Source organism: Cyprinodon tularosa, unplaced genomic scaffold (assembly GCF_016077235.1).
Source record: "Cyprinodon tularosa strain WSP-4 unplaced genomic scaffold, ASM1607723v1 ctg202, whole genome shotgun sequence".
Classification (NCBI taxonomy): Eukaryota; Metazoa; Chordata; class Actinopteri; order Cyprinodontiformes; family Cyprinodontidae; genus Cyprinodon; species Cyprinodon tularosa.
The window spans coordinates 845,564-858,596 of record NW_024038744.1 but is presented as its reverse complement, the minus strand read 5'-3'; the positions used below and the strand labels follow the sequence as shown (position 1 = coordinate 858,596).

Sequence of the window (13,033 nt, the reverse complement as noted above, 5' to 3'; positions counted from 1 at the left end):
TGATTTAACAAGACAAGCAGTGACCAGGCATCTGTTAGGCTAGTAAAAATGAAAAAAAAAAAAATGGCTTAAACACAAAAAATGTACCATTTACCTTTAAGATGGATTTGATAATTGTTTTTTGTTTTGTTTTTTTAAGAAATAAGTAACAGTCTTTCAAAAACTGTACAAACAACTGTAATAATAAAATCAGATAAAGAAGAAAACCACATGAAAAACAAAATTGTATCTCGCTAGGAAGTAGGTTAAGAGTTTTAGTCTTTGTTGGTTTTTTGATCTAATAGAAGAATGTGGTGTTTCTTCTTTTTGTGACTCAACCATTCATAAACTGTGAAAAAAAAAAAAAAACACAACTGTTCTCCAAGAAAATTTTTCAGATAAGCATTCTAAATATGATCACCGGCCATTTTTGCAGTAGTTTGCTAACTTGTTCTAATGTCTATACATTCATCCGAGGGTATAATACCTGAAAGTAGGTGAACTGGGAGTGATAAAGATCGGGGTAGATGTGCAACGTGGTGCCCACAACCAGGAGAGATTCAAATTTATGTAAGGAGGAGCTAATGTAGCCAGTGAAGCCAAGGCACCAAATTTTCAGTAGAGCTTCAAGGTCAAACAGCACAGTAAAAGCAACCTGCATAGGAAGGAAAGAAGAAAGGACAAATAATTAAAACTGCATTTAGAGCTTTGCGAGGAGAGCTCTACACACAAAGCATTTAGGTTTGTATCTGCCCCTTCTGAGGCCTTTCTTTTCTTCTCATAAACTTCGTAAACACATTTTCTCTTACGACCCTTGGCCAATTTCAAAGAACCGCAGTGAGAAAGGACATCCGCAATTTATATAAACATATATAAACATATCACCAGAATGATTGACAATTAGGAGGACCCCTTATTTAGATGATTGTAACGCAAATAAAAGATCTGCCTCAATACCTTTACGAAGAACAGTCACCCCTGTTGTTGAACATTGCAAAAAGTGTGTTAACTTACATTTTTCATAGATCTAGTTAATGAAACATGAACAAGCATATTTGTGACAAGCTGTTGGTTAAAAAGTGCTTAGAGATCAGAATACATCAGTTATGTTTAGGGGGTATAAAATCTGCTGTTTGCAGTGAAATAGCCTAACACAATAAATGCTATCAGTAGACTTTTTATGGTCTACACACCAGTGAAATCATACTAGAGCTTGGAAGCTTTGAAATGCTAGAACATCTGGTTGTTAAAAGTGTGAGATAAACAGAAATGAATATTTAAGTAAAAATATAATAATATGCACCATATTTAAATACAACGGTTTTTGTCCTTGATAGATTAATTTTGACCTATCTGTAAACATAGCTTTCAATTAAAAAAAAAAATCCTTTCTGCAATATAGTAAATAAAATAAAAATCTTACCTCTGCCAAATAAAACTCATCATAGTGTCTTCGGTGATTCTCGCCTTTATAATAGTTGCTGGCAGCAACAATAACATCCACAGCAACCATACTTAGGATGAACATATGGAACAAGGAGGACCTCATCATTTGCTGTGGAAACAAAAGTAGTATATAGCTGCAACATGAAATAAATAAGTGAAAATACTTTATTACTCTCAAGACAACATAGACTTTGGATGCATAAAATTTAAAACCATCTAAATATACTATACACAGGCCTTAGGCATTTCAAAATGTTTGTTTTTCATAAATTTTTGGTAATGTACAAAGTATTAGTTCAGTATTATCAGTAAATAATAATCCTAAAATACTGTATGTACATGAGACATAACTCCAGCTTTTATTTTTCCTTAATTTAATTACATTTATTTACTTTTCTAAATAAAATGTATTGTCTTGCTGCAAGGTAAACATCCATAAAACTGTCTTAAGTGTTTCATAATCTGCAATAGTTTTTCTTCGAGGATGCACTGCATTTGGCTACAATAATCTTTGTATTACAGTAGTAGCCATTTAAAATTTCTTCACTTTCCTTAATGGGCCTTGGCTGGTCCTCTACAATTCCTTTTTAAGCATCAATCTTTGTACTAAAATATTCTTTCTGTCATGATTTGTGGACATTTAGATCTAAAGAGAAGCACCTTCTCCTGGTAAAGCCCTGTATTTCACTCAAAGGGTGGAGTCAGAGTAAAAAATATGCAAGAGGGGGTCATTCCAGTGGCTGGAAGTTGGAGGGGATTTTGGTGAGAGTAAGAGGAAGTGGGCTGCCATTCTTTTGACTGGGAAGGGCCATTTCGAATGGCTGCCACTGTAAATCATCCTTAAACTCAAACATACATTTGTGTTGAGTGAGCATAGGGAATGTGGCTACATTGTAAAAGTTTATGAAGTGGTTGGTATGAGTGATAATAAGCGAGTTAAGGGTATAAATTAGAAATGTTACCTTGGGTCTCATAAGTGTATATATATATATATATATATATATATATATATATATATATATATATATATATATATATATATATATATATATATATATATATATATATATATATATATATATATTAGTGCTGTCAAAATTATCGCGTTATTATCGCGTTAACGCGAGGCCATTTTAACGGCGATAATTTTTTTAACGTGAGATTAACGCTATGTGGTTTTATGGTACAATTTTCCAAGTACATCCCGCTGCAGCCTGCGGGAAGGCGGGGCTATTTTCCCCCAGTTTATGCATTTCTCATAGGCTTCGAGAGCGGACCTCCTCAAGGGAAAAAGACGCTCATACACTGGGTGACGCTAGTGCCTTTTCTTTAAGCCCCACCACCAACAAACAAGTTGAGTGTCTGGTAACTAGTAGCAACCTGAAATACGCTGAGAAAACAGATTACTGAGGTGAAATGGAATCTGCTACGGCACTCTTGCCGTCTGTGTACGCCACAGGTCAGTATCGTGTGTGTGTGTGTGTGTGTGTGTGTGTGGGTGGGTGGGTGCTTGTGTGTGTGTTCTCATTTTTGTTAAGAGGCTGAAAAGTAACTTTCTAGAGCATAGACTACCTCCATCTAGTGATGTCGGTCTATTGATTTGGATGTATTGATTGAAAATTGTTCATTATTATCTTGGTTAATTAACATCTAATGTTAACTCTACTACATTTTATAGCAGTAGGGTAAAATGCTTGTCTTTGTTCAAAATACTGTATTGACTGTAAAGACTGTCTTTTACATCAGCCTGTTTTCAGGGCCTTTTTTTTGGCTACATATTTGTTATTTTTGGCATAAATCAGTATCTGTGACCTGTTTTCATTTTAAAAAAAGAACATTGGCACAAACCTAGCCTGTATGTATTTTTTTGTATGTCATCGAGAGTATTTAAATGATTTTCAATCAGGAAAAAAATGTGCGATTAAAATGCGATTAATCGCGAGTTAACTCAGGCATTGATGCGATTAATCGCGATTAAAAAAATGTAATCGATTGACAGCACTAATATATATATATATATATATATATATATATATATATATATATATATATATAGAAATGACTCTAATAGCTCATTTACTCTTCCCTCTGAAACCAATCTGTGCCGAATTCAGTCCAAGCTTGGATAAGTTAACTATGCCGAGCTCGGTTCCTTACAACCATTTACAAATCACGCTAGCACAGTTCCTCACCTCCTATCGGCGGTCCACGGTACTACAGCTCTTAAGGCGGAAATTACACAAACAAAAATGGTGGCACCCATAATCACGGGTTAAAGCAAAAAAAATCCTGAGCCAGAACGTTTTCGACATAGGCAAGAAACTCATATATATATATATATAATCACCGGCCACTTTATTAGGTACACCTGTCCAACTGCTCGTTAACACTTAATTTCTAAGCAGCCAATCACATAGCGGCAACTCAGTGCATTTAGGCATGTAGACATGGTCAAGACAATCTCCTGCAGTTCAAACCGAGCATCAGTATGGGGAAGAAAGGTGATTTGAGTGACTTTGAACGTGGCATGATTGTTGGTGCCAGAAGGGCTGGTCTGAGTATTTCAGAAACTGCTGATCTACTGGGATTTTCACGCACAACCATCTCTAGGGTTTACAGAGAATGGTCCGAAAAAGAAAAAACATCCAGTGAGCGGCAGTTCTGTGGGCGGAAATGCCTTGTTGATGCCAGAGGTCAGAGGAGAATGGCCAGTCTGGTTCGAGCTGATAGAAGGGCAACAGTGACTCAAATAACCACTCGTTACAACCAAGGTGGGCAGAAGAGCATCTCTGAACGCACAGTACGTCCAACTTTGAGGCAGATGGGCTACAGCAGCAGAAGACCACACCGGGTGCCACTCCTTTCAGCTAAGAACAGGAAACTGAGGCTACAATTTGCACAAGCTCATCGAAATTGGACAATAGAAGATTGGAAAAACGTTGCCTGGTCTGATTAGTCTCGATTTCTGCTGCGACATTCGGATGGTAGGGTCAGAATTTGACACCTGCAACATGAAAGCATGGATCCATCCTGCCTTGTATCAACGGTTCAGGCTGGTGGTGGTGGTGTCATGGTGTGGGGAATATTTTCTTGGCACTCTTTGGGCCCCTTGGTACCAATTGAGCATCGTTGCAACGCCACAGCCTACCTGAGTATTGTTGCTGACCATGTCCATCCCTTTATGACCACAATGTACCCAACTTCTAAAGGCTACTTTCAGCAGGATAATGCGCCATGTCATAAAGCTGGAATCATCTCAGACTGGTTTCTTGAACATGAAAATGAGTTCATTGCACTCAAATGGCCTCCACAGTCACCAGATCTCAATCCAATAGAGCATCTTTGGGATGTGGTGGAACGGGAGATTCGCATCATGGATGTGCAGCCGACAAATCTGCAGCAACTGTGTGATGCCATCATGTCAATATGGACCAAACTCCCTGAGGAATGCTTCCAGCACCTTGTTGAATCTATGCCACGAAGAATTGAGGCACTTCTGAAGGCAAAAGGGGGTCCAACCCGTTACTAGAATGGGGTACTTAATAAAGTGGCCGGTGAGTGTACGTGTGTGTATGTTTATGCCATGCCAGGGAGGTGACGGGGCATGGGATAAGAGATTGCATGAATGATTGAAAACTAAATTTGACTTTTGAAAATCCAATACCAAAATTGGCCAGAAGATGGCAAAAGTGCATCTATATCTAGTGTGAATGAAGGCTGATTTAGTTTGAAACTATGTTGTCTGAGTGTGCCGCAGTGAACGCAGGGACGTTCCCGCCCCCTTCCGCAGACACTCTGCTGCACCTCTCCAAAATTGTTGGTGACCGCAGACAGAAGGCCTCTGATTGGTCAAATCTACATCCACTCTACACTATGCGTATTTCCTGTTTGGTAGCTTACCGGATTGTTTTGTTTGTATGACCGCCATTGTGGAAAACGGTTGATGAAAATGGACCAGATAGAAGAGCGAGGTGCGCGAGAACACTGAGACCCTTTTTCCGCCTGGATCCCTGCTCTTTTTGCCCCTCATGTCGCTCCATTGTCGCACAAACTTGCCCCCACTTCCTCACTGCCTCGGCTGTATCTAGACCCACAGCTAGTTCATGATTGTCCCTCTTGCGTTGTGGCGTAGAATAACATAGCGCAGACCACGCTTCAATATTCGGCATTAATCAAAAACGTCTGCGTCATACCTGCGAAAAGCTCACTGCGACATAGTGCTGTGGGAGTATAACCAGGCTGTGAGAGGTTGTGTTCGGTAAGGAAAGCTCAAACCCTTATTTTTTACTCGCATACAAGGTCAGCTATTGACGCTGGTAAATCAGCTGTTGCCGTAGCTCCCGGCAAACGTGTAGTGTGCGGGACCGCATATACAGCACCCGCCCCCTTCTTCTTCTGTTTGGCTAATGCTGTTCGTTTCAGAGCACCCCTTTGCTACCATTGGCTGACAGATGCAGGAGGGATTTCGATTGTCTTTTTAAAATTTACTTACCGTCAATTTATTTTGGAGTGATTTTTTTTACCCCACGGGCAAGTACTATGAGCCAGAAATCCGGCCTGGGGCCGGAATACTTTAATCCCTGCATAATATTCAGGAACTTATGTGCCTGGATGGTGTCCTCACCCAAATTTCAATAAGAGCCTCGGTCTCGGCATCTTCCCAATTCGCACCATCCTTTTCATATGCCATTTATTGTTAATAGGCTTAGAAGAAGTTGGTGTTGTAAACAGGAGAAGAAATCTGATTACAAAGCTGGAAACGCAAGAAAACCCACAAAATGAGTTGGCTGACTGTAAATAGGAGATGACCCGGTCTGCTAATGCGCTCTTTGTAATCAGAGGACAAATGAACGTGTCCAGTCCTACTGTTGAACTAGTACTAGATTGAGCACGGTTCGGTTGTGTCTGGCACGGTCCAGTTCAGCTGCATTCCATTTATACTCAACAATTATCTCAGCTTCAGTGCTCTGACCTTTCTCGACATGGTTCCAAAAGGGTAGTCTAAATGGGACTTATTAGTAGATACATCAAACATTAACCAGTCTTTCTCAATTTATATTGAAAATCGTAACTCCCAAAAGTAATATCAATACATATTAAAACCAATCAATGAATCAGTTTAGGAAGCAAGGAATATACTCCTTTCCCTTTGGAAATGTCAGCAGACATCAACCTTTTTATGACATCATTTGGCCTCAAACTATAAAAACAACAAAGTCTCTGATGAACTCCATTTGTAGGAAGGAATGTGACAGATGTGATCAGATCTCTCAAGTTGTGTACATAGAGCAAAATGAACAGCTTGAGAGTGGGTAGAATCACTTTTTCTAAATAAAGACGTCCACGTTAGATGGAAAAAAAGTGAAAAATCAAGAGGAAAAACCTTAGTGCAGAGACAGAGTGTTTGCAAAACTGTAGGAAAAATCGAATTCTCCCCAGGAAAGCGGAATCAGCCATCTCTCCTCCTACGCATAAATAAACTTAAAGTAAAGCTCAACAAATTAGAAAAGGCTGTCAGAAATAGGTTTATTTCTTCAATTAAGGTACAGTTTGAAAGTAACAGCCCTTAAACAGGTATTTAGCATGTTTTCCAAGAGACCCACTTTTCTGTGGTAACATATAATGTATTAGTTTGATGTAAATTCTGAAAATGAATGTGTTTTCATTAGCTGTATACAGAAAAAATCATTAAAATAGATAAACTCAAGTTTTGAAGAAAAGGGTGTCTATGTTTATATGTTCAACCTGAGTTACTGAAATAAATAAACTTTTCCACAATATTCCAATTCATTGAATGGGCCGATGCAAATATAACTGAAAATCACAAACTGCAATTGTGTTTGCAGTTTTCAAAAATAACTGATGGTAAAGACTTTTTTAGTCCTTTTGTACACGAAAAAAATAACTAAAGTGGGTTTGGAGCTTTAATGTTCTACAGATAAGCTTGCCTTTATCCTTAGATGCACCATAAAAAAGGCAATATATATGAAAACATTTTTGCTATTTTTAATTGTCATCACGATAATTTTTCCCATTGATTTGTAGTGTGGGTTTGCAGGTTAAATATGAGGATGTTTTTTTTTCGTTTTTTTTTCTAAAGATACACACAAGACATTCTCCACATACAAAGGTCAGAACGTTACAACGCCTTTTAAAATTTCATCGACCAGAAGCTCGACCCTATGAGAGACACAGAGCAAGAGAAAGAGAGAGAGAGAGACAGACAGGGGCAGAAAGAGAACAGAATTTCCTTGCCTCCTTGTAGGAAATGCCTTCTTTTCTCAAGCTTGTCACCTTACTCATGGTCTGAAAGGTTTACTGACAAGCTGTTGAGCTCATTGGAAAGCAATGAGCATTTATCACATCTCTCATGTAGATATACTGTACATTCTTCCATTCAACCTTTTTAGAAATAACCTTTCGATTTTTTTCACTAGTTTTTGACTTTCTTTCCTATCCAAGCTAAAGTTTTTGTGCACTATCGATTGATAGTGCACAACAAATTATCGATAGCACACTCTATATCATTTCAATCGCAGTGTTCCCTAGTATGTCAAATCCAGCCTCTAATGCTTCCATGCTTAAATATTTTATCTAATGCTCAACGTGAACAAACGCCGTCTTCAGGATAGAATGGGCACTATGATCAGTGGAAATATAGCACATAGTGTGGCTCACATTATGGCCCTCATCTACAAAGTTTCCAAGTAAAGAGCACTAACTAAGCTTACAGAGGGCATGTTGTTGGTGATTGCTTGCAAAATGGATAACAGGTGCAGAATCAATCCAGAGCAGCCTAAATAAGTCACAAAAATGCATATGGCACGTGTGATCGCTAGGTGGACAAGGAGCAGGAAGAGTGTACACACAAAGACCTTTACTATTAAACTAAAATAAATAAATAATATTTCGGGTATATTGCATTTAAGAGGACTTTGAGGCACAAACACAGCAGAATAACATCTGACATCTCAGTCATTGCAGCTTTTGCATCAGCCAAGGACAACAAGGTTACTGTTGACCTTGACTGAAACAAACATCATGTCACCTCTCACAACTTAGACATACATCAACATTTTTTATGAATGAAAAATCCTAGACATTTTTTAAAACAGACATGCAGATAGAAATGGGTTTATAAACTTTTTTACTTGAGTTATTTCAGAAGTCTCTGCAATACAATTATTTTAGAGCAAACAAACAAGAGCTTGCTTTCTCTTTTGTTCCCTATTTTATACATTTATGCAAACCTGAACACATATTATATGGTAACTCAGAAAAAAAAATCTTTACATTGTGATCAGTTGTAAGACCAAAGCTTTTTTGATTGTGGAAATTAACATCTCTGTTGACTTCAAGCCTTAACAAGAAATGGACTTCTATGTCTGGCTGGAATGCAGACCTTAACATACCTATGATAATCCATCCCTCAGAACCTTTTTACTTTTCATATCAGCTGACCATTTCCACTTTTCTTTCTATACCCTGCTTGTGGTCAGGGTGCAAATCTTTATGTAACCTCTATCAACATGTATTATTGATTGCTTCTGTGTCTTTTTCTAACAGAATAATCCAATTGTTTTGTTCAGAAACTTCAAAGTGCTGAGTCTTGCAGAATAGTGCCAAAATCCAGAACTGAACTTGAATTAGATCAGACCAGTGAGGACAGACATACAAGCCGGCAGATCAACACTTTTTCCAACAAATAAAAAAATAGGGCTGCATAATATGTCAAAAACATACTGTATCTACAGAACATGTTGTAAAGAACTGATTGTAGAGCAATAATTGTTGGCTGTTATATTTAGTTTAATTCAGTTTTACAAGTTAATGTGTATTTAACCAGTTGGATTGAAAAAAAAAATAGCATAGTATGCCTGTGCAAAATTCTCAGTCACCTGGGTCATGGCAACCACTAATAGGCTTAAGTTGGAGACTATTAGGAAGTAAAGGTCATTCCCAACACTATCAGAGAAAAACAGGTTCCTCCCAAAAACAAAATGCACAAACCAAAGCTGAGTTGTTTTTTATGAGGTCCAATGCAGCAAGAACTGCTCTTCCTGCAATGGAGAAACCAAATAACTACCACATATACCCCATTTACACTACCCTTGAAAAACCGTGCCGAGACCGGTCCGAGCACAGTAACTTAGATAACTTATGGTGTGTAAATGGAAAGCAAACTGAACTGAACCGAGCTAGACACAACCGGACCGAGCTAACTGCAGACCAGTTCCAGAGGTGGGCTCGGCTCGGTTTTTCCCTAGCTCAGTTCTCTGATAACAAGAGCACATGAGCAGAACGCGTCATTTCCATCTGGCTGCACATCCCGATTCAAACTCCCTTCCAGTAGTTGCCGGTAATGCCCCTCCCGAAGTTGCTTGCCAACCAACACAAAACAGAAGAAGAAAAATAACTATAAACAACAATCGAAATCTTCTCCACGCAACATTTTGATTTGCTTGATTCCCTCCTTCTTCATCTTCTTCTTCTTGTGTGTTATGGCGGTTGGCAAACAACTTTTGGTGCATTACAGCCACCAACTGCTTGATTTCCTACTTCATACTGGCAATAATACCGCAGATCGTCATTAGCAGGCGAGGAGTCGAGGAACCGAGATCGCCTGATGTGTAAACGGTCGTCAGAACCAAGCTCGGCCTGGTTAACTGATCAGAGCTCGGACAGGTCTCGGCATGGATCGGTTTTTCAAGGGTAGTGTAAATGGGGTAATAGACTCAAGGTGCAGTACAGAAGAGCCAATAGCTGTGAGTAAGATTAAGCTGGAGACTTGCAGCCCAAAAAAGAAAAGGCAGCACCATTGACTAACAAGTTGTTTAGATGTTGGAAAAAATTGACAGATGGTTTAAAAAAGGGGTGAAGGAAGTCAAATATTGATAAAAGAAAAAAAAAAAACATCATTAGACAGAAGGGTACAATTGTGCTTTTAGCTTCCAAGCATATGTGCAGCAACTTTGTCTTGGAACTCATTCCAAAGAAAGTACACACACACAGTCTCATCATGATTCAAATGGCCCAAAATGACATAAAACTCATCCAAAACAGCAGATTCCAATAACTCTGAAGAAGGATGGGTGAGTCACTGATTTGAATATGATTTGGAATGTGGTTACAAGGTTGGGTGACCAGGTGCCTAAAAACATCAGCACCCAACGTAGAGGTTGATCCATTGCGAGCCGCCAGAACAAAAAGAAAATCTGTCAAATATTCCTGGATATATGTCAGTATGCTGAAAACCCCTCCCGAAGAGATGTCCAGTTGCCTCAGAATAAAGCCTGTTTTGTAGTAAAACTGACATACATCTTGTTGTTGTGATATTTAACAATACTATTGCCATTGCAAGATTTCCTAATTTTATGCCACCGAAATAAATAGTATAAGACACTTCAGTGTAATTAAGCCCAATGTAACAGCATTGGGTTTTTGTCGACTTTTAACCCAAATGGGCAGTGAAGAGTAGAAGAGCAGGTCAATTTGTGCACAGTTAATAAAAAGTGACATGGGTGTTTCTTACCTACATCTTCAAAAGCAAACAAAAAAAATCAAACATCCAAATTGCCTTTTAAGGCATAACCATGTTTAGGGATAGGCAGAGCTGTTACAGTGGTGACTGTGGTAAGGATGAGGGGAAATGACAGTAAATTTGATATAACTTCATAATCTAAGTAACTAAATGAAAATACTATGAACAAATTGGTAGTCAAATGCTCACTTATGTTTCGCAGTTTTCCTGTTTTTTCTCACTTTTTTCTCTCCTTTATAAAACATATTATCAATGTCAACTTTTTAAAGACTGTTTTTTTAGTGTTTTATACACGAAGGGTGAAATAGGATTGTGACCACTTATGTTTTTGAGGGTTTTTCTTGAATAAATTATAGATATAATATAAATTTTTTTATTTTATCATTTAGAGATAATGACACTGGATGTTTTAGGTGTCTTAGGTCATTTCCATGGTTTAAAACATGGATAATTTCTCCCAACTGAGAAATTTTTGTATTCGTCTTCATATTCTGAATCGAATTCTGTGAGATTCATTTAGTTTTATTTTAATACACAGGATAAAGATTTGATAGATATCAAACTGTGTTAAAAGAATCTCTTTTGAGATTATAACAATGAGCAAAGATTATTAGTTTAAAAATTAATAATTAATGCCTGCTTTTTGCACTGAACACAACACTGGGGGGTGCCCAATCCCCATCAATTAGACATGCAAGTTAGTAATAAAAACACATTCTTACTGTAATAAAGACTTATTTCTTTTTTTGCCTTGTGTTTTTTTTATTCCTCGCTTTTTTTCCTCACAATGCTCCTAACGCTCATAATGACAGGATGTCACACAATGGATGTTAAGCCGTTTCTTCTATACAGAAACATGCTAAAAATCAGTAACGCATATTATATTTCAAAGCTCCAGACACTCAGTGAACCTTCTTTCCACTGAAAACTATACGTTAAAATAAGGACATTAAGGTCCTTCTTCATATCTCTTTACAGCCCCTATTAACCACCTCCAATGATAACCTGGCAACTCTTTCCTTTCATTTTTTTGTCTCCTCATTTTTTTTCGCCCATTTTCAGGAGCCACCATTTCCCTCTATACAAGACACAGAGTAACCTGTGTGAATGTAAGTTTTGAATGATAGAAATCAGGGAGTAAAGATCTGTGTTAAATAGAAAACAAAGGTCACAGGGAATCAATAACCTTTGACTTAAAGGTATAGTGGAGGATTTTCTTTTTCCAGGTGGATCATCTAAATAAGTGGCCCTCCTAATTGTCAATAATTCTGGTTATATGTTTACCTTAGGCCATCCTACGTGCTCGTCTCCATTTTCACTTACCGGTAGTGAGTCTGACATGGTTGAAAAATTGCAAATCTTCTTTTGGAAAGTAAGCTTGTAAGAAGAATGCAAACAGCAACTTTTAAAACAGAACGTGCACAAGGAGAAATGGTCTTGTGCATGCTCTCGCACGCATTTAACAGGTGTTCCCTGTTAGGAGTGGGTAAAGGGTTGTGCATGTTTTTTTTAAAAGTGGAGAGGGCGGGTCATTTAAACATTTTGCGAAAATCCTCCATTATACCTTTAAGAGGAAAAAATAAGAAGTGTCACATTCATTGACCTAACAGGTTATCAATCACTGCATTTCCTGTAGTTCTGCAGACAAAGGAAGCCACATGGTAGAGGAAAACCTTCTGCTTATTCGTAAAGTAGCAATGGTATAACAATCAGAAGTGGTTTCAATAAATTATACCAATATTACATTATTTTCGAGTTGTATTAGAAGTTTAAATAATTCCGATTTTAAATGCAGTTTTCAAGATTTCTGATAGTGCTTTTATATTGTGTTTGTCAGCCAAAGCCCCTCAGTAAATTAATTAGGATAGTATTTAAACTTTAGAGTTAAGTCAGTTTATTTCATTCAATTACTGTAAAGTGGAGACGTGAGTATTTTGAATGAAATAAATCAATGATAGGCTACTGTGTATATACACAAATATTGGAACGTGCATACATGTTTCAAATTTTTTCTCTTTCTTATCATCTTCCTTTTGAAAAAGCAGTTGGGGAATAAAAGCTGAGCTT

At 37.8% G+C, this 13,033-nt stretch overlaps 1 protein-coding gene across 4 annotated transcripts in view; it reads right to left on the bottom strand.

Moving 5' to 3' along the window:
* nalcn (sodium leak channel, non-selective) overlaps nucleotides 1-13,033 on the bottom strand; it is a 115,491-nt gene that overhangs the window by 59,637 nt on the left and 42,821 nt on the right. For all 4 annotated transcript variants that reach the window (XM_038284807.1, XM_038284806.1, XM_038284805.1 and 1 more), the window contains 2 exons: nucleotides 1,403-1,534; nucleotides 467-634 (listed from right to left, as the gene is read on the bottom strand). In XM_038284807.1, coding sequence (XP_038140735.1) covers nucleotides 467-634; nucleotides 1,403-1,534 — 300 coding nt within the window. The remainder of the gene's footprint in view (nucleotides 1-466; nucleotides 635-1,402; nucleotides 1,535-13,033) is intronic.